The 22,411-nt window shown below is 44.9% G+C and overlaps 2 protein-coding genes across 3 annotated transcripts in view; both read right to left on the bottom strand.

Annotated features, from left to right (window-relative positions):
* Nucleotides 1-2,730: 2,730 nt before the first annotated feature.
* Nucleotides 2,731-9,707, bottom strand: Rpl26l1 (ribosomal protein L26 like 1). Its single transcript, XM_005008525.4, is given in 4 exon segments — nt 2,731-3,052; nt 4,501-4,632; nt 9,111-9,183; nt 9,185-9,707. Coding segments are annotated over 4 exon segments (510 nt in total). The 5' UTR covers nt 9,361-9,707; the 3' UTR covers nt 2,731-2,923.
* Nucleotides 9,708-15,185: 5,478 nt separating this feature from the next.
* Ergic1 (endoplasmic reticulum-golgi intermediate compartment 1) overlaps nt 15,186-22,411 on the bottom strand; it is a 91,686-nt gene continuing 84,460 nt past the window's right edge. For both annotated transcript variants that reach the window (XM_003473342.5, XM_063230793.1), the window contains one exon: nt 15,186-17,062. In XM_003473342.5, coding sequence (XP_003473390.3) covers nt 16,955-17,062 — 108 coding nt within the window. In that variant the 3' untranslated portion in view covers nt 15,186-16,954. The remainder of the gene's footprint in view (nt 17,063-22,411) is intronic.

Below are 22,411 nucleotides of genomic sequence, written 5' to 3'. Positions count from 1 at the left end.
ACGTGGTAGGTAATGCTGTCTGGTTTCTGGAAGATTTAATTACTTGCCTACTCACATCAAAAGCTGTGTGGCTGAACAGCTCATGTCTGAGTATGACAGGAAAGCAGACACTCAGAAGCAGATTTCTGCAGTTTACAAGTTTGGAGTTCCCCAAAATAGCACAGAGAGACTGACTCAAGGACATAGGCATCTGCAAAACTGATGAAAAGGTCGGTAGAAAACAGTTTTTCATTCATTCATTCATTCATTCATTTATTCATTCATTCATTCATTCACTTTTTCATTCCAGGAAGGGCTGGGGATTTAGCTCAGTAGCACACGTGCCTGCCTGGCAAGTGCATAGTTATGAGTTTAATTCTCGGTACAAACAGAAAATAATAATAATGGAACACCTAACTCCATGGTTCATATATTCATTTCAGGAAACAAGACCATATTCCAGGGCATGAAACTTGATAGGCAGGCCCACCCAGCCAGCATTTTTCAGTCTCCTTCCCCTTCCCGGGAGCAGCTCTAACACATCAATGCTGGTCTTAAAGCTTCCTCTGCATTCAAGAGCCATAACTGTCCAAGTTTTCATGAGAAAAACTTACTTCTGCTCCTGTGAACAAGTCCATCAGTAATTTCTTCTAAAAGGTGATGGGTAAAATTGTTTATACACAATATTTTTTATGGGGTGGGGATTGAATCCAGGACCTCACACTGTACTATATCCCCATTCTCTTTCATTTTTCCAGACAGGTTCTTGTCCAGTCACTAAGCTGTCTAGTCTTAGCTTGGACTTGCAATCCTCCTGCCTCAGCCTCCAGGAATACCAGGATTACATCTGTGCTTCACCATGCCCAGCACATAGTATCTCAGTAATGATCTTGGCAACTCTGAGGTAGGTACTAGTTTTACCTCCCTTTTGTCATTAACGATTTTCTCAAATCACACATTCCAGAACTGACAAAACTAGGATTAAAATTTGTTTTCATGCCGAGTTCCCTGCTTTTTGCCATGGTGGGGAACAAACCTAGGGCTCCTGCCACTGAGCTACCACCCCAGCTTGAGTTCCTACTCTTGCACTGTCCTTTACTGGCTAACCATCAGCCGTGTGCTGATTGCAATGCCAAAGTGGGGTTGATTACAACCTTCAAAATTCTTATCTATCACCTATATTGGAATAAGTTGCTGAAAATAAGTCAAGTCTAATTCCTAGGTGATACTGTAATTTCAATTTTCTGATGAGAGTAATGGAGCCTAGGGCTCAGACCAGGTATCAGATTTATACAGTGAAAAGCCATTAAATTTAATCTTGTATGAAATCTGATTTTTATGCAATTTTTGGAGTCCTAAATCATGTTAAGAATAAAGACAAAACTAGCTGGGCATAATGGTACACATCTATAATCCCGGCTGAGGCAGGATTGCTGAGTTTAATGCCAGCCTCGGCTGCATACTGAGTTCAAAGCCAAGCTGAATTACAGAGACCTTGCCTCAAAACAAACAAAAAACCCTAAAAACCAAAGCAAGATAAAGACAACACTGAAATTAGAAAATGTGAACTACGGGATTTACTGGCTAGCCTAGTATAAATCATTAGACATGAAGTTCAGGTGGATTACACAGTTGTCATGTGGCAAGCTACCATCTATTTTATAAAATGTATACATTTTACATATACTTCGATAGTTTTCCAAATTTATATGGTTCTAAAAGTAACAGTTGGTTGAGTGTGGTGGCACAGTTTATAACTGCAGCATGCCCAGGGGCTGAGGATGGAGGGTCATGAACTCAAGTCCAGCCTGGGCAATTCATAGACTTCGTGAGACCATGTCTCAAAATTTAAAAAAAGAGGTGGAGATGGAGCTCAGTCTGAGTGCCCTGGGTTCAACTCCAGCGCAAAAAATAAATAAAACAAACAAATGAAAAACAACCTGCATGAGACGCACATGGACATTATTTCTCTTCAGACCCATTGAATGTATAATCTATAGGCAAGAGGATGGGAACTAATATAGCACCCAAGTAACTCATAAAATCAGGCAGGCTTGGTAGACTGCTACTAGTTTCCCAACCTTAAAGATATACACTTCTAGCTTATCAAGGGTCACAAAAGTGAGCTGGGGTGTAGTTCAGGGGTAAAGCACTTGCCTAGCACGGGAGGAGTCCTGAGTGCTATCCCCAGCAAAGAAAAAATGCTGTTGGACGCATTTTATCCAATCATTTTTCACAGGGGCAGGGAAGATTTTAGATGTGATCCTGAAGCTAAATCAAGAATGAAGTTAGATTTAGAGTCTAAATCTCAGATGCCAACGGGGGCCAGGCAGGTTAAGGGAACAGGTGAAGGAGCCGACTCCTCAGCCCCACTGCCTGGTGCAATGCAGGAGCCGGCCCTGTGCAGCCAGCTGGCTCTCTGTGCTGTCTCTCACATCTTTAGTGGTGGAAATTAGTAAAAGCTGTGTGTGTGTGTATGTATACAAAACCCATCTGAGTCAAATGTCATCTAGAGAATGGTCGTTTTGTGAGTTAGCTCCAGAATTTTAGTTACCCGTGAGACAAGAGGACAGAGCAGCACCAGGAATTTAGTGAGGCCTGAGTATCTGAGTTCACGTCATGACTGGGAACTCCATGGTGTTTCGAGTGCGTCAACTCATGTCGTGACAGCTGCTGTGTGGGGCAAACTTCTGCTTTAGGAACCAGAACCATGCCGTTCCCTTGATTTCATTCATAGTGATGTAAATACCATTTGCAGTTAGGAAATAGCTCCAATTTTATTCATAAAATTATTAATCAAAACTACAAAAATAGTTACAGAGCCAGATGTCAATAACAAAACAGGAAGGCAACGACACATTTGAGAGACATCTTCAAAAGTTCCAGAGAAGCACAGGCTGGGCTAGACATCTCCAGTAAACCATGGCTGCGACACAGGTTATATTCACTCCTGCATTTTCTCAGTGAGCTCTTCCTTGTATTTGCCTTTTTCTTTTCCAACTTGTGGAGATTTTGCTTTGCGTAAAAGAATTTTTTTTCTGACTTTGTCCAGTTTTAGCCTGTTGATAACCACCTGTTAGGAAAACCAAGAGATCTTTAAGTGTAAAGTACTTAACAGCCACCACCATCCCTATCTGGGCATGTAATCCCAATACTTGAGAAACTGAAGCAAGAACACTGCCACGACTTCAAGGACAGCCTGAACTACACAGGAAAACCCTGTCTCAAAAAAACCACCAATCCCCCTTCCCCCCAATAAAACCAAAAACCAACCAACAAACAAAAATCTCAATTAAAAGGGTCAGGTATGGTGGCACATGCCTGTAACTGTAGCACTCAAGAGGCTAAGGCAGGAGGATCACCCTGAGTTCAAGGCGAGCTTATACTATAGAATGAGATACTGCCCCCAAAATAAACAAACAAACCCTCAAAACAAAATTAAAAAACCCAACCAACCAATTTAACCAGCCAACCAAGCGCTATCATCTTGAAGAGCTGAGCTTCTCCTGACAATAAACACCACTTAGGTTCCATTTTATTTTATTTTATTTTATTTTATTTTATTTTATTTTATTTGAGACAGTCTCACTAGGTAGTTCAGGGTAGACTTTAACTCATAGCAATCCTTCTGCCTCACTCTTGAGTGCCTGAATTACAAGTGTGCTTATACCATGCCTGGCTCCTTTTTATACTAGTGAACCTCCCACCTCTCTAATTCCTGAGGACCGAGCCAACTGTTTAGATTAATAATATGCCATCAGAGTTAGGAAATTTTGTTCATTATTCAAAAGATGCAGTGCTTTAAAAAGTATCTACATGCCCACCAGCTACTGGGTAACTTAGAGATTATGAGGTGAAGACCCTGACCATTCTATCTGTGAGATCTGGAAGTCAGGAAAAAGACAGATCATATAACACAACATAAAACAAGAGTGTAAAAGCAGAATAGCATTGTCATGGTTTATGTCTGTGGCCCCCAGGCCTCATGAGTTTGCATTGTGCATTTGTGAGTGGTTCATTGTCTAGTGCTTGGATTGCTGGTGTCAGTGCTACACCCACATGGGGGTGGAGCCAGGATGTGATGTAATGGCAGGAAGGTGTGTCTTGCTTTTTGCTTGTTCCTGTTTGCTGTTTGCTGCCCCCATGAACTGCGGCACAGCCATGCCCGCCTGCCTTGGAGCCAACTGAGTGTGGACTGAAACCTCCAAAAACTGTAAGAAATAAACCTTTCCTTTCCCAACTTTGGGCTTCAGGTATTTTGTCTCAGCAACGAGTAAAAAGTAACTAAGACAAGCATATTCTACCAGATGGGCGTGAAGGTCCCAAGGAGAGATGTTCCTCTTCTCCCTCTGGACTAGTGGGTGGCACAGTGATGCTAAGAGCATCTGGAGTCGTCTGCCGATGATGTTACCAGAATGGCAAAACAGAAAACCAGTCAAGCCTGCCTCATTTATGGCCACCTGTGCCACTAACTCTACCCCATTTAAATGGCTGCTGCCACCACTCAGTCAGGAACCATACCTTGCGTGGGTGGATGCCCACATGGACAGTCATGCCATTGGCCTTCTCACGCTCGATGCAGATGACATACTTCCTTCTGTACACCTGAACCACCTTGCTGATTTGCTGACCTTTGTAGTGTCCTCGAACCACCTAAGAGAAAGTGCAGAAGAGTACCCTACTCTTAACGCATAACCCTCTGATGACAAAGCTAATTATCCTCATGAAGGCTATGTATACAATCTTTTGTATAAAAACAGATTAAGCCGTGGCAGTCAAAGCCCGGCTGTATTGGTACTATAAACTTGTTTTATGTTACGCTACGTTGGCTAGAAATTCTTCATCTGAATTTTTTTCTTTTATCTGAAGAACACAACAAAAAAACCTCTTTGGATTAGGATGCTTACCACAAAACTAATCCTATTTAAAAAAAAAAAAAAAAAAAAAAACACCTTCAAGATCTAAACCTAGAAAAATAGTTAAAGATAATAAATAAATATTTCATTAGGATGGGAAATGACCCAGATATGTGCTTAGAGGAAAAAAAAGGAATACAGTTGTGTGTATATGTGTATGTGTGTGTATATCCTGAGATTCATATATAGGATTTAATACAATAGGATGAATAATAATCTCAGCTATCAAGCAGGAAGTAGGAGTATAAACTACTGCTTTAAATTTACACTCTTGTAAATTTCAAATTTCTACAATTGGCTGGTCCCATGGCAGTGGGTTATCAGAACTTATTAACATTAGTGTCACTAAAGTTGGTATACCACCCCCTCACTGCTAAATTTGACTGGCTTTAAAAAAAAAAAGATTTCTACAATCAAATAAATCTTATGTGGTGTGTTCCTGTACTAAAGATCTACTCTATTTAAGAACCAAACTAGGACAGAATAATGGTGCATACCTATAATCCCAGCTCCTTGTGAAACCGAGCCAGAAAGATCACAAATTCAAGGTCAGCCTGGGCAACTTAGGGAGACCTTGTCTCAAAACACAATAATGGTTCTTGGGCTAGAGTTGTAACTCAGTGGTACAGCACGTGTTTTATGCACTGGGTCCTGGGTTCAATCTTCAATACTGCAAAAATAACAACATACACACACAAAACAAAAAACAAGATTATGGTTTTCCTGAAGGCTTGTTCAACAGCACATACAATACAAGTAACACTGATTAATGAACAGAAGAAATACAATATAAAAAGATCTAGTGAGCTGAATATTTCCAAATTGCCTATCTAGATTGTTATTCTCCAAGGTGATTTTCAGGTTGAAAAGCAGACAGCCATATCTCACTGAAAAATCCACACAGGTCTATGTAACCGAGGCTGTCAGGATACACTTGGCTGGCTGTGCCTCTTCCACTGCTATGGAACACAGAAGGGGAGTCAGACTTAAGGGGAAGGTCATTTAGTTTGTATCATGTCGAATTTGAGGCATCTGGTGAGACTGTAGGAGAATTAATAAACCCCTGGAAGGCATGTGGGCAAGACATGGGAGCCATTTAAAGACATGCAATTTAAAACTTTATTGTACTCAGAGGGCTTGTGATATGAGAAGGCAGAAAACAAAAAGATGATCCATGTCAACATTTTGGAAGAGCTTAAAGGAGACTAGAAGGGGAGGGGAATGGGAAAAAACAAAGCCCCAAGAAATATCACAAGTACAAATCCACTATGATGAATGTTATCATTATGTATGTCTAAAATGTACCAATAAAATTTTAAAATGCAAAACAAAAATAAAACAACTCCCCATCCCACACACACAGGAAAGAGAGACATGAAAGAGAGACACGAGAGAGGCCAAAAAGAAAAGGAACCCATAGCCATATGTGTTATAGTAGCCAAGAGAATATCAAATATTCGAAAGATGTGGCAAGGTGCCTAGATCCCTTCCAGTGGATGGACTGGTGTGCAAAGCAATGAGCATCCCTGCAAGGTGAAGAGAGAAGACAGAGCCAAGTAGCCTGGCTCTGAAGACAAGGGGACAGATGTTCTAGGAGGTGGGAAGGGACATTTTTTTTAGGATGGGTAAACATAAATGTGTTTAAGTGCTAATGGAAGGAACAAGTACAGAGGAATAGGGTAAAAGAAACTATAGAGAACAGGGATAATAAACAGAAAGATCTCCAAGAGAAGGGGACTGTGCAGGATCAAAGCACACAGTGGTAGATGGATTAGGGTCAGTGTTATTCCTTGTGTCTAGATGTCCTCCCAAAGTCTCGTGTCACAGGTAGAGCTTTTCAGAAGTGGCTGGATCTATAGTGTATGATGCTGGAATAAAGGGTTTGTGGTTATTAAATCAGTGATTGGTTTGGTATAATTCTAAGTGTAAATAATGGGAAGGCCCACCCTGGAAGTGAGTGCCACCACCCTAAGGATGTGAAGCCTGGATAGACTATAGGGCACAGAAAGAAGGCTGTTGTGATTGCTTGCAGCTTTTTCACTAATGCTTTGCAGCATTCTGCCCACCATAAACTGTTTCTTCTGTGATGTGCCTCTGCTACTGACACTCTGCCTTAGAGTCAGCTGATTATGGACTGAAATCTTTACACACTGAAAGCCAAAATAAATCTTTCCTCTTTTAACGTTAGGTATTGGGCATTTGTCTCAGCAATGAGAAAATAGGGCAATATATGAGCAAACCTAATCCAGCATTGGATGTCTAATATTAGGACTTTTTACAGGTATGCAAGGTCTAGTTAGACATTAGAAAATCACTGTATGTAACCAGAAACAGAGAGACCCCTTTAATTGTAACATGAGGACAGAGACAATGAGGTCAGATGACAGGTATGTTAGTGCCTGTGGAATCAGGAGGTTCCAGGCTGACAGTTGCAGTTTTCTGTGTTAAGTAGGGTGAACTTCTAACTACTTAAAGAGGTAAAAAAAATTCAGAAGATAGCAAGAAGCAGCTGTGTGTGGAGGAGTGCGACCACAGTACTTGCTATTGAGGAGGCAGGAAGATTACTTGAGTTTAGGTGTTTGAGGACACCGTAGGCAATGCAGGGAGACGTTGTTTTAAAAACAAAATGAAGCTGGGTGTGGTGGTACATCCTTGTAATCCCAGCACTCAGGAGATGGAGGCAGAATTGCTCCAAGTTCGAGTTCAGCCTAGGCCTCAAAGTGAGTTCAAGGCCAGCCTGAATTACATAGTGAATTACATAGCCTGTCTCAAAAAGACCAAAACAAAACAATGCAAAAAACCAAGACCATTTACCCACCAAGAGAAAACTAAAAAAGGTGATCTCAACAGAGATGAGGCAACTTTTTATTGCTATTTTGTTTTGTGGTACAAGGTCTGAACCCAGGGCCTTGGCAAGCAATCTATCACTTAGTTATCCCAGAACATTTTTATTTTTGAGACTTAATTGTCCAGGCCAGCCTCAATTTGTGATCCTCTTGTGTTGGCCTCCTGAGTACTGGGATTATAAGCAGACACCACTATTACCTACCAGAAAGGGTAGTTTAACAAACTCAGGGCTATTTTAGTTTTCCTGAGAGAAGAATGGCCTTGTATATCAGAGACCTGAATTCCTAGTCGAAGCATTGTAACACTCAATTTCTTTTTTTCCTTTTTCTTGAGTCAGGATGTTGCTATGTAGTTCAAGCTGGTCTTGAACTCACAGTGATACTCTTGTCTCAGTGCTGTGTGCTGAGATTACAGGCATATGCCCTATAAGCACCTGCAATTCTCTCATTCTAGAATATGCCTAACAGGAAGGATCCAGGAGATAACAGACTGCAACACTGATCACACATCTGAACCACACTTTCCACTTCAGCGTATCAACCTTCAAAGAACCCAGTGTCTTGGAAGATACAGTGAATCCCTTCACATTATCGCCTTTCATTCCCTAAAAACAATGCTCCTCACCTGGGGAGGAGAAAATCAATTCTGTCCCCCAAGGAAGCATTTGGCTGTGTCCGGAAATATTTTTGTTTGTCAAAGTGGCAAAAGTAGAATTACTGCTGGCATCTGGTGGGGAGAAGGCAGAGATGCTGCTAAGCAGTCTACAATGTACAGGGCAGTGTCCCCCATAATTATCAGAGTCAAAATGTCAGCAGTAATGAGGCTGAGAATCCCTGCTTTAACCTGTGAGCTCCACATGAACAGGGGCTTTGTCAAACTTGCTCTCTGTGAATATCCAGACTGATGCCTGCTAAGTGCTCGATATTTCTTCAACGAGTGAATCTAGCCCGTTAGTTAAAATCCTGAGCTGCAGTCACAGAGAACACAAGGCTTATACTTTCACACCTGGGCTACAGGGGTTCATACAGGAGTTCTAACTTGCTGCTGCTTCTCCATTTTTCCTGCCAAATTGACGAGCTCCCACAAGGTCCTATCCACTAAACTCACTAAATGCAACATTATTCTCATGGTAGCCTTTACTCTCCCTTAGACTGACTTATTTACTATTCCTAAAGATCTGTGGGCATTCTCTAGGGGCTCTGGGCTCTATCTCAGGTTCAGGACGCTCATTCAGTTAAATGACTTGCTAGTCTTCAGGGCCTGAGGGTCCCTGACTCCTTCAGGACCTAGCACACAGGATGTTTCCACGCAAGTGGCCAAACGCCACACAACAAGGGTAACTAGAACCAGAGAAGGAAGGGAATATACCTGGACCTCATCGTCCTTGCGGATGGGCATGGAGTGGACGTTATAGTTCTGCCGCAGCTCTCTGGAAAGGGGAAGGCATGCTCTTGCACCGCACGTGCGAGGGGGCACTGAAGTGGCTTTTGCGGTTTTTGCTGCGGTCCAAGGTCACAAATGAGTTGAACTTCATGGTTACAGTCTGCAAAGAGCGGCGAGGGGACGGGGCGCTGGTTGGCTGCAGAGGCCTCTTCTTCATCCCAGGCGCTTCTCCCATCCGCAAGTGGTCTTAGGGGAGATGAGACCTCCGAGGACGACTTAGGGAGAACATGAGTTTGCGAGTGGTCTGGGCGCTACACAAAGCCAGACTGGCGAGGGTGATGGCGTGCCTGACCTAAGAGGTCGAAGGGGGAGCGGAGGGAAGAGAACAGCGCTGGGCCTTGACGCTCATTGACAGAAGAGTGTGTGGGCTTCGTCGGGAGGCGCGCCGAGAAACCTGCGGTGGTGCGTGTCCCCCATGACACAAAGGTAAAAGGGCTCCATGTAGCAGCTTCACTCACCTACCAGGAGCCACCTGGTTTAGGCAGGGCGCGCGTAGTGGCGGAAGTGACGTTTCCTTGCGGCGCAAGCGCAGAAAGATACTAGAGCCCCATTCCTGCTGGAGAAAAGCAGAATGGCGCCCTCTGCGGTTTGGGGTGGGATCACAAGTGCCTCGCTCCAACCTCCTAGGGAGCCTAACAGCTGTGGACCTACAAATTCTTTCTCAGCCTTCAAGTGTTGGCGTTATAGGTGTGCACCACCAACTCGGTTTGATGCTCATTTAGTAGGCGCCTTGCCAGCAGTCTCTTACCTATACAAAACTCTTTCTTTGCTTCTTTTGCTTTCCACAAAGGAAAGTCATTTGGATATTTACTGTACAGTTGTACTCAATATTGGTTCCAGAACCTCCTTACAGATACCAGCATCCACAGATATTCAAGTTCCTTACATAAAACGTCATAGTATTTGCACTGACCTACGAACATCTTCCCATTTACTTTATTATGTCTAGGTGACTTAGATAAATAACGTTCAATACAATGTAAATGCCATGTAAAAAGTTGTTATATTGTATTGCTTAGGGAATAAGGACAAGAATAATAAGTCAGTACACACGCATTTGTTCCCTGCATATTTTCCATCTCTGAATCTGTATGTACAACCTGTCCAAACCGAGGACTGACCAATGTTCCTTCTTCTTCTTTTTTGTACCAGAGATCAAACTCGGGACCTTGTGCTTGCCAAGCAGGTGCTTGTGCCATTGAGCTACACCCCGAGCCCTCAATGTTCTTTCTGAACACCATCTGTCGATTTGATTCTTTAAAGTCACCAAGAAGGGTTGAAGATATAGCTCAGCACAATGCCTGCCTGGCAACTGCAAGGTCCTGAGTTCAATTCCCAATTTAAAAAAAATCACCAAGAAGCCTGTTCAAAATGTGAATTTTTGGACCCTGTCACAATTCTACAAACTACACAATGGTAGGTAAGTGTCAAATTTTACTTTTACTTATTTATTCATTCAATTTTTTGGTGCTGGAGACTGAACTGGTGAAAGACTTAAGTATATTAAGCATGCACTGCACCACTGAGATACAACCAAGTAATCTGAGTTTAAATTTAGCCAGGGATGATACATGCTCATAATTTCAGCACTTGGGAGGCTGAGGCAGGAGGATTACTGTGAGTCTGAGACCAGAGAATTTAAGTCCAGCCTGAACTGCACAGTGAAACTCTGTCTCGAAAAGATCAAACAAAACAAAATAAAACAAAAGAAAAGCCAGAACCATCTCACTTCCTAAGGTTTTTGAGATGTACAAATGTAAAGAGCTACACCTCCATAAGGATCATTGTGAACCAAACACCTGGCTTTGCAAAAGTCTCCCCTTGCCAAGATGTTTCGCTATGTTCAAAACAGTTAGGGCTGCAGTTCGTTTTCTAATCTTATTAGATCTTAGGAGACGGGCTTCGCGTTTCAGTTTTTAATTTTCTGATCTGTAAAACAGGGATGATTTTAGTAGGTACTTCATAGGATTGTTATGGAGATTAAATGAGTTAATCCATTTAGAGTGCCTACAGCAGAGCCTGGTACATAGCACTGAATTCCTGCCAGATTTTTCCTAATAAAACCAGATGTTTGTGTGTGGGGCTTGCTCCAGGACAGTTGTAAGGCCGGGTCTCACCTTTATGAGAGGCTGTTTTTATTAATCCTGATGGTGCAAGCATTAGCTTTCTGTATTTAATATAAACACAGGCAATGTGCCACTCTGGCTGGAATGCAAGGTGCGCTACCTCTAACTTTTATTTTTCTGATTTAAGTACTTTTTAGAGGGAAGACACAACACTTGCATTCAATTAAAAGAAACACAGTCCAGAGGTCTTTTTGGTTTTTCCCCTCCCAATATTAGGCATTGAACCCAGGGCCTTTGTACTGAGCGACATACATCTCCGGCCTCTTATTTCATATTTTGAAACAGGTGTCTAGCTGGGTGTGGTGGTGCAGGCCTGCAATTCCAGCACTCAGGAGGCTGAGGAGGCTCTCTGGAGCTTGGGGCCAAACTGGCTACACAGGGAGATCCAGCGTCTATCTAAATCACTAAGTTGCCCAGGCTGGGGTCGAACTTGCAGTCCTTCTGCCTCTGCCTCACAGTGTACTGGGATGACAGGTGTATGCCACCACACCCAGTTTAGAGATTTTTGTTTTGCACCTGCTAGGCCGTGATTTTATAGGGAATCGGTTTCCAGCAGCTCGGGCTTTTTCCCGTTGGTTCTCATAAAGTGTGCATCTCTGGGCCGACCAGGCTGCCGCTTCAGTAGCTTCATTCATTTTCTTTTTCTCATCTCTACCTATCTTTTTTTTTTAACTGGGACGGCTTTGGAAGAGGACAAATTCCTTTTCTTTGACTGTGGCTGTCGCCCCGCCCCTCTCGTCAGGTCCCACCCACATTGCCATGCCCCGCCCATCCCGCGTCCTTAGCCTCGCCACGCCCATCCCGCGTCCTTAGCTCGCCACGCCCGGGCCATCCCAGTAGCCCAGCTCCGTGCCAGCTGGAAGACTGCGGGAAGGCATGCTCCACCCCACTGCCCCTCAGACCCACCCAGTGTCCGAGACGCCCCCTACCGAGGCTCAGAGATTTTGTTTTCAAATTAGGGACCCAAGGACTCGCTCTATAGGAGATTCAAAGCCTTCATTGGTTCTAGCCTTCCCGCTCTGCCATTCACTTCGCTTCTGTCGAGCTCCTACTTTGTGTCAGATGCTAGACATGAGTCTGTAGTGATCCTTTCACACATGGGGACTCCAAAATTCAGAAAGATGTCTCATCCAAAGTAGAGCAGCTTTGTTCAGGCTGATCCTGGACACCCTTCAAGCTTTTCAGTGTCACCTTATGGTAGTAGTAAAATTGCTAAACACACGTATTTTCCAGTACTCCTCTTCAAGCAGGCATCTCGGATGGTCTTATTTTAGGTTTTCAGACCCGCTAAATCAGGAGTCACTTTCAATCCGCAGCTTGGGAGCAAGGCCAGGTGCACAGGGCATACTTCCCAGAGCAGCCCTCACGGACTCATCTCTTCCCAAGTTCGCTCACTCGGTTACTGCTCCTCTGTCCACGCATCTTGTGCATCCCTAATGCCCTCTGTGCACAGACACTGGTGTAAAGCAAATGCCCACTACATACTTTTATATCCCAGAGGCAGGGGTGGGGAATTATGGGAGACTTGGCATCAGAACTGCTGGGGCTTTGGATCTCCACCACTTCCTGGCTTTGGGTAAGATCGGTAATCTTGTGGTTGCAAACTTTCCTCATCTAAGAAATGGGAATAATGATAATACCTCATCAGTTTAGTGTCAGGATTTTTTTTTTTTTTTTTGTACTGGGGACTTAACTCACCACCTTGCACTTGCCAGGCAGGCACTTTGCCATTGAGCTAAATCCCCTGGCGTCAAGATTAAATAAATCCTTAACATAATGACTGCCACACAGTAAAAGCCTAATAAATGGGAGAAATTATTTGTTGACTGGTGAATGTGGAGTAAGGATGGCTAATCTTAAGAGGCTGTGAATTTACTGTCAGTCTTGGTGCTGTTTTACAAATATTACCTCATTTTATCTGTTAAGAAGCACTGTGAAAAAAAGTGCGGTGAATCACTTCTATGGAAAGTGAGAAAACTTTCTAAGGATCTGAGTGGGAGCAACTGTAGCTACTATTTATTATTTTGTTTTTTGAGATAGGGTTTTATTATGTAGTTCAGGGTAGCTTCAAACTGGAGGATCCTCCTGCCTCAGCCTCCTGAGTGCAGGGATTGCAGGCATGCATTTGTTATCTTGAAGCCAAGAAAGATAATGAGATTCCTGTCTGGGGATGTGGTTCAGTGGTACAGGGCCTGCCTAGCATGTTCAAGACCCTGGGTTACATCCTTACCAGAGGGAAGGGGTGGGGAAGTTTCATGTTTATTGACCCAGGAAGATGTTTATTAATCACAGAAAAAAGGAAATTACAAAATAATATGAAGAGTAGTTCTGTAAACTATTTTGTTTATAGAAAGGTGTCCTTAAAATGTTAATGACTACCTCTCTTTACTGGTTATGGGTGACCTTAATTTTTCTTTCCTTTTAATGTTATAGTAGTCTCTGATTTTCCTCCAGCGGTCTATGAGCATGTATTAATTGTATAATTAAAATCACTTTTATTGATTCAGTGGTAGATCACAGCAATCTTATGATGTAGTTGTTTTACTATCCCCATTTCTACTCAAGGGAAACCGAGGCCCTGAGAGGTTAAGGGCCCAGACTGAGACTACACAGCCAGGAAGTGGCAGACCCAGGAACATTCTGCAGGGATTCAAAAAAGGAACAGCTTCCTTAAGATATTTTGACTTTCTGATTATTTCCAGAACCAACCTCACTCCCCCCACCCTCATCCCCTGCCACCTCCTGTCCTGTTTTATTGTTTTGCACTGCAATGCCCAACACGCAACATAATTGCAAATATTTGAGCCAGTGGGCTAAGGATGTAGCTCAGTGGTAGAGTGCTTGCCGACTGTGCTCAAGGCCCTGGATTCCATTGCCAGCACCAGGAGGATCTGGTGCTGTACAATAGCAAAAAAGAGCTTTGTCATGTTTGCCAATGCCCAAGTTATATGACCAAATTACTTGTTAATGCCCTTTGCAAACACAACTATTTTCTACAGCTGGACACCCTGAGGCACTGACCACATTATTATAAAATAACTGGAGTGCAGTCATACTCTTCTATATGAGCCATCTTCCTGGGTGACTTGATTGATATGTTAACCATTGTTCCCCTCTGCAAAGGACAGATGTTATCTAAAATTAAGTGCTGAAATTAGCTGACAAAGAACTGTAAATTCCTGGGAATCTTCTCTGTCTTTAAACAAAGGGAAACAAAGGATTTCCTCATTCCTGATCCACACCCATGAATCACTTACTTTGTACTCATCCTTTCTATAAGTCTGTCAAAATTTTAAGCGAGTTACACAGCTTTGCAAACTCCAACTGCACTGTGTCGCTGGTGCCAGGATAAATAAAAAGTGCTCCTTTTCCTTTAAAAAAAGACGTCTTGCCTCATTTTTTGGACACCATTCTGGGGGCTCGTTTTTGGGGTACAACACTGGTACTTAAAGCATAAATAGGAGATGAGTTGTTTGTTTCTGATAATACTTAAACACAACTTGTAAGTATCTGAAGTCTCTGTGTTCAGCACTGCAGAGCTGCCTCCCCCTTGGACTACAATGGTATCATGATTCCTTGTTTATCAGTATATGAAATTGGGGGTGCCAGTGGTCAAACTTGTTCACAATAAGCTCCTTCTCTAAAGCCTTCCCTAGCCCTCAACAGACATGATGTGACCATGACAAAGACTGGAATTTCTCAAAGGTCAAAGGTGCAGACATGATTGTAGAAAGCCTACATGATTCTCTTGGATTGCAATCTATCTATTTTTCAACATTTCCAATTCTGTCTTCTAGAATTAACTTCCACTCTGACTCTGATTCTAGCCTCCCACCTGCCCATCCACAGCCAAGACAAAAAGAATCACACAGCATTACTTCTGAAAATCAGCATTTTACTAATCTATTTAAACCTGATGCATGGAGAAAGGACTAAAACAGTTTTTCCCCTGGAGATTTTGTTTGTAAGAATAACAGGTCAGAGGTGTCTCTTCCATAGGAAACTGACATCCCCGATGCCCTCAAAGAGCTTTTTTTTTTTTTTAAATGCATTAAAAGTGGAATTTCAACTCATGTGCATGCCACACATTTTCCACCCCCACCCCTCCCTGTCACCCTCTACAGGTGCACACAGTCACATACCAAACGGACTTCTTTCTGTAACTAGGGAACAGAATGAAAAAAAAAAAAAAAGTCCAAGTGGCCACAGATACCAGAAATAATCAACAACAGTTTATACACACATTAGTCAACTGATATGCAAAAGGGACAGCTTTGCTTATTGGAACCAGAGCCAAGATTTACAAATGGCAGAGACTTGAGCTATCCCATATAGATAATTTAAAAAATCCTTCTACTGGAAACTCCCCCTCATTACAAAAGTATGCAAACAATCTTTATATAAATGAAAAACAAGGGTAGGGCTCTCTTCCTGGGACATGAGAGCATAGCTAAAATTCCCTGGCAGGAATTCTTGCCTGGGCCACTGTCCTTCCCTTTCGGGACACAAAGGGAAGAATGAGAGGGAACAGCAGGGTAGGAACCCCCCTCAGCAGCAAGTGGGGAGACAATGGAGTCCACCACCCCAGGGATCAATGGCACCTGGGCCACACGGGGCTGCAGCAGTCCAAGTGCTGGGCATCCCTGTAAGGGGACCCCTGGAGCAGGAGGCCCAAAGGGAGAGTAAGTGCTGGTCCACTTTGTTCCCCCAGCTGAGGTGTTGGAACCAATGGTGGCTGCCCAGAAGAGGCCGAGACATTATTGGTGGGTTATAGGGAAGGACACTTTCCTTGTGTACACAAGTGCACAAACCATATCCATCTGCTTCTCCAAGGATGACTCCCCAGTCATATGCCTTCCATTCCCTGCCTCAGCAGGTCCTAACAAAGCCTTCCTTTCCACCACAAAATATCAGTGCTACAGCACAGCAGCTGAGGCACATTGGTGGTGGTGGTGAGATTCAGAGGAACAAGGACAAGAGAGGAGAGGACTCTGCGACCCACCTTGTCACCAATGAGTAGACCACCCAACCAATTGGGCACTGCTTCTTGGAAAAACCAGATTGGATAAGGTTAAGAAACATGAGCCTGGCCAGGGAGGGACCTCGTGGAAGTGAGAGTTCCAGCTACGATATCAGTTCTCAGGAGCTGGTCTGGGAAGTACCAGCCACATGGAAGGCTCCAGGTAGGAGTACCTTTGAGCAGTCTGGTCCCAGAGTAGACAGCCCAGACTGCTGCCCAGAGGAGAACCCAAGTGATCAGTGTGGCCCAGTGGGGTAGGAGAAACCCTGCAGGATTGTCAAAGCTGGCTGACAGCTGACCAAGGATTCTGTGCTGCTCCTAAGAAGGAAGGGACTGTAGCCCTTCCAGGAATGGTCCCCAACATTCCTAGAGCAGACCCCTTGCCTGACTCTTGTCTTGGAGACCCCGAGGGAAAGGAATATCACCACTCTAGCCAGTGTTATTTATCTAAAATTAAACATGGGGAAGAGAGGTAGCTTGGAAACCTTGAGCCACCCCCTCCTTTCCCCCCCACCTCCCAACACACTTTGGGATGCAGCCAGATCCTGGGCCAGAGACAGACAGGGTGCTGGAGGCAGAGCTGGTGGTCTTGCTGGTTCTTGGCCACTGGACCAGGCAGGACATCAATGCATCTTGCCTAGCTGGATCTTTTTCCAGGCCTCAGAGGCTGTGAAGATGCATGAGTCCAGAATGCCAGCAACAGTGAAGGTCCCGCCAATGATGGCACAGATCTGCAAGAGGGCAGAAGAGAGTGTGTGTCAGAGGCTAGAACTGGAGGAAGCACTGGGCAGAGCCCTATATACCAGAAGAGGATGGGCACTGCTCGTGCAGGCATGCCGCCCCTGTCATGACTGCCACTGTCCAAACACACTCAGGGCTTAAAGAAAACCACCTGCTGGCTGATGAATAATTAGAGTAGTAATCACCACCTGCAGCTCTTAATTTCCATATGGATCCTCTAAGTGAGGAGAGAGTTTATTAGACCAACTTCACAGTGAGGAAACTGAGGGTTAGCCACCACTTCCCAAAGTGCATTAAATAAGAGGCAGAGCTATGACTTAAATCCAGGTATACCTTGACCTTGGAGCACACGGTCTTAACATCTACTCTAGCTTTATTGGCTGTATATGATCCCATGTTCAAACTGTAAGAATGGGGAGTGTGAAAGGTAATGCCACTGGCCCATGGTCATACACAGCCAGGAAGTGACAATCCTAGGACTTGAAGGCAGGTCTGCTAGATCCAGGCCCACGGTTGCCTGTGCCTGAGATCAGCAGTAGGCTGAATAGGCAGCACTGGCCTGGAGAAACTGAGGCTAGAGACAAAACCGTACTCTCCCTTCCAAGTACTAACCAGGCCTGATCCTGCTTAGCTTCCGAGATCAGATGAGACCGGGTGCATTCAGGGTGGTATGGCTGTAAACCAAAATTCCACTGTCAGGGACTTGCACTGCATCAGTGGGATGGCTAGCATGCTAATAGTCATGCTAATAACTGTAAGCACCAGAAGCACTCTGCAGCTATCAGAAAACTTACGTTAGAACAAAGTTTCTGGCTTATGGTGTTTTGTTTTATTTTGTTTTGTGTTTTGCAGCGCTAGGGATGAAACCCAGGGCCTTGGCATACTAGGCAGTACTCCAGCACTGAGTGACATCCTCAGGAGTGCCTGAGGCAGGGTTTCTAACAGCACTCTTGACATTTGGGAGCAAACAATTCCTCAGTTGAAGGGGCTGTGTCCTGTGTCTCGGAGGATGTTTAGCAGTGCCCTTGGCCTCTGCTTTTGAGATGCCGGTACCACATTCTCCCTCTTGTTGGGACAACCAAAATGTCTCTCAGCATTGCTGCATGTCCCCTGAGCTCAAAATCACCTCTGTTGAGAACAGCTGTAGAAGGGGCTGTTGAAAATGGGCAGTAAGTCTGTACTTTAAAATTTTCTGTCACATTAAAATAATTACAGCAGAACAGCCAATATTTCCAGAGGAAGCACCGTCTCGGTGCCAGGCCTGGTTTGATACTCTTCAGGCCCACTACTTGATGAGTCCCCAGATCAATCTAGGATATCAATAGTGCTCTTATACCCACTGCACAGCTAAGGGGAAAGAGGGGACAGAGACCCTGAATCATGCATCTAAGGCCACAGCAATTGGCTAGACTGGGGCTCCTAAGATGACACTCTCCTGCAGATTCTTAGGATGAAATCCCTCACCTAAGTCAACTGTGTGTGCTCCTGGGCTTAAGGTGGTTTGCTTGCAACATTTACTGGAGTGTGAAAATGAGGCCTTACAACCAGTCTGTTTTTCGCTTTCAGGGCAAAATATTCTGCAAAATATTCCAATACTTCATTATAAAACACTTTGCATAACATGACTTCACCCAACTGTAAGTTAATACAAGTATTCTCAGCATGTTTAAGGTATGTGGGGCTAAGCTACTGTGATGGATGGGTTTGTTGTATTAAACGTATTGTTGACTTGTAAGACTGTCAACTTACAATGGGAAGTTTACAGGGAAGTAACTCCATTATAAGTTGAGGAACTCGAACTTGCAATTCTCCTGCCTCAGTCTCCCAGAGTGCTGGGATTACAGGCATGCTCTACAATGCCCAGTTTGTAAACTTTCTTCTGACCTGCAAGAATCAAAACATGAACAATGGGAGGCAAAGTAAGTCCATAAACTGCTTGCAAGAACACCTGAAATGTCTTTTCCCTGGAGTATCAACTTCCTAAGTACCAATTCCATCTATACCTCCATATACAGGAGGAGCTTTGTGGCCCCGTGGGGGAGCTGCTTCTTCACTGATACACCCATGCTTGTCCAAGTCTGCAGAGGGAGCATGGCTGAGCCAGGTATGTCTGGCTCCACAGCTCCCACTCTTTCCCACATGTCACACAATTAAGGGACTTTTAAACATTCATACAACTCAGAAGAAGCCAGCAAACAGTGGGGCAGTCCCAGAGGCATGGTGGGTGAATGACCAGCCATAGACAAACTACTATTGCAGGACTCTGGGAGATGGCAGTGCTGTCATAGATCAATCAGTGCCAAGGGGTGGGAGGGCCGGAGACACAGCAGAGGCAGGAGGGAAGAGCAGATGGAACCGGCATTTATTTTTTAAATGATATTTCCATAAGATGAGCTAAGCAGAGGCTTGCAAGGTCCAAGACAGACAGAGCAGGTCTGTATGGATGGGTTGTAAGTGGAGCAGCTGGCATTCCAGTAATAACAGCCCAAGAACCCGAAGTAGCCCTCCAGAGAGTAAAGAGGACGGGCCTTGCTGCAGGGATTATGATGAAGTGTTTTGAAGCGGGCAAGGCCTCTCCCTGCCAGCCTCAGAGCATGATGCAGGGACACTTTTCAGGGAAGATGACGGCAGGGGAGCTGGTTTATTTCGGTAGAGGGGATTAAATGATGGGGGATTTTATACCACAAAATGCTTTTAGAGCTTGGATCAGAGGATAGGAAAATATGACTTAAGTGCAATGAAGTAAAAAATAAAAAATAACCACACACATACACACAAACACATCTGTGTTCATCTACACACAATTTGGAACCCGGGATTCTGTGACTCACATACACCTGGCACCCGGTCTGAAGCCTTCTTTCACCGGGCTGGCCTGAGTGGAGGGAGAAAACACACACACTAGGATATGTGACACAGTGCAGCCTGTGGGGAAACTGAGGCCCAGGGAGCATGGAAGCTGCTAAGCAGGTTGTGAGTTACTGCAGCCTTGAGGCTGAGGGGGACCTCGCAGTGAGCTGTGTGTGTGCTGAAGTTGCCTGGGTTCCAGTGGCCTGAGAAGCTGTGGATGGTGAGACTCCTGGCACATTCCAGGGAGGACCCTACAACTGAGGGAAATCCATCAATTTGCCCCTGCTGGCATGGACCCCTGGCTTTCATGGTCAAAGCTCCCCCCCTCAGTGGGGTGTGTTCTAAGACCTGCAGCAGGTAAATTCATAGGTGGTGCCCAACCATGTAGATACTTTTTCCCCTATGTACAACACTGTGAAAAAGCTCAGTGTATAAAACAGGCACAGTAAGAGGCTAATGACAACTCATACTGAAGTGGAACAATGACAGCAATATTCTCTAGATAAAAATTATCTGAGAATTCATCAACTATTTATTTCTGAAATCTTCCTTGTAACATTTTCAAGCTGGGGGCTGAGTACAGCTCAATGGTAGGGCACTTGTCTAGCAGGCACAAGGCCTTGTGAAAAATCCCCAATACTTAAAAAAAAATTGAGACCGGATGACCATGGCTAACAGAAATTACAGAAAGCAGCACCGTCTCCCTGGTCTCCCTGATGCACACAGGGGCTATGACTGTCCCTCATCCTGAAAAGGCCACCATTGTCATGTCTGAAGTGGGGACTGTAGCTCCAAGGCTGCACCAGGGTTGTGCTTGCCTTGGAGCTGAGCTGCGCGTGGGGGTGGCAGGATGGCAGCCTGGCCACACTTCCACGTGGGTGATGTGGACAGACCGGGTATGATGAGAAGCCCAGGCTATACTGGAAGGATGCCATGACAGAGTGAAGACGAGGCAGGGACGTTGCTGGCAAAGGGGTATGTGGCCACTCTGTGTCTCCCTGACCTGAGGACAAGGCCCAAGGGGAACAGGAAGGAATGGAACTGGACAGCTAGAAAGCTGAGGCAGGAGGATTCCAAGTTTGAGCAACTTAGTGTCTCAACCTGGGCAACTTACTGACTTAGTGAGACCCTGTCTCAAAATAAAAAACGTGCTGGGGATTAACTTAGTGTGAAAGCCCTGGGTTCAATCTTCAGTACCAAAAAAGGACAGAAAGCAGACCCTGAGTTGAGTTTCAAGTCTATAGCTCCTCAGGCACACAGAAGGGCCAGGAGAATCGGGGCACTCTCTCTCTGGGGGTGCATGGCAGAGAAGGCTGCACCTCCTTGCTGTCAGTGACCAGAATGGGTAGGGGATGAAGTCTGCAGAGTCCACTGCAGCCCTCCCTGCTGTGACAGCCAGGAGAGTCAGCCTTTGGGGGCTGAGTCGTGGCTATCATTTATTTACAAACTCTGGCCATCAGAGAGCCTTTGGAGGCTTGAGTGTCTTCATCTATAACATGGAAAAACCACTCCTGCCTTGCTAATTGTTATCCTGCAGAAAATACTTCTGGAGTGCCCAGTGCCTATAGATGTTCAGTAAATGATACCTAATCTCATCTTTTAAATTTTATTATTTTTGTGGTACTGGAGACCATACACAGGGCCTTGGCACTGAGTAACATCTCCAGACCTATTTTAATGTTAATGTTTTACGTTAACACAGCAGCTGGCTAAGTCACTAAGTTGCCCAGGCTGAGTTTGAACTTGTGTTGCTCCTGCATCAGCCTCCCAGACTGCTGGGATTACAGGCAGGCACCAGCATGTGTGGTGCCTACTCTCTTCTTTCAGTTGACTGAAGGCTCCAACCCTGTTGCTAAAATCTCAGGTTTTCAAAACCCAAAACTCACTTTAATGAGAAAAATGAGTAAATTATTGCTTATTTCCCACAGAGGACTTCGGGTCTCAATTTCCATTCTCTTCCCGGCAGGGGACATGTCAGTTCATGGAGGGAGAGGGCAGTGAGATTCTCCGCAGCTCCCTATGTCCAAGCACCCCGAGGCTCCTCTAAAGGCAGACGGCAGCCCAGGAGCCTCGGACAGGGCCTGTCCTCAAGCCAGCGCCAGGGAGGGTCAGTGAGGAGAGCCTTGCTCCAGGGCAAAGCCCCTCAGGCTAGAGATTACCCCGCTCTTTGACCAGTCGGGGGTCTGCCTGCATCTCTGTGCAAGCCAGGCTTACAGCTTACCCTCTCACTTTCGGAATGGCCCAGGGAGAGAGGAGCAGAAATAAGTCATTACAGTAGGGTGTGCAGAGGAAGCAAAGGGACAGGAGGGAGGATGGACGGGTGGCTGGGTAGGTGAATGCGTGAGTACAGAAAGGAGAGCCTTAGGGCGGGAGCAGAGTCCCCTGGCCAGGGCAGGCCAGCGGTGACTCCTGTCCCGGGTGATGGAGCTGATGTCCAGTGGGGGTGGCAGGCAGCATCCTTGCACCATGTGATCTCAGATGCTGGGCCT

This window comes from Cavia porcellus, unplaced genomic scaffold (assembly GCF_034190915.1).
Source record: "Cavia porcellus strain 051 isolate PalLab524CR breed Dunkin Hartley unplaced genomic scaffold, mCavPor4.1 scaffold_19, whole genome shotgun sequence".
In the NCBI taxonomy this organism is placed as follows: domain Eukaryota; kingdom Metazoa; phylum Chordata; class Mammalia; order Rodentia; family Caviidae; genus Cavia; species Cavia porcellus.
This window is presented reverse-complemented; position numbering and strand designations above follow the sequence as displayed.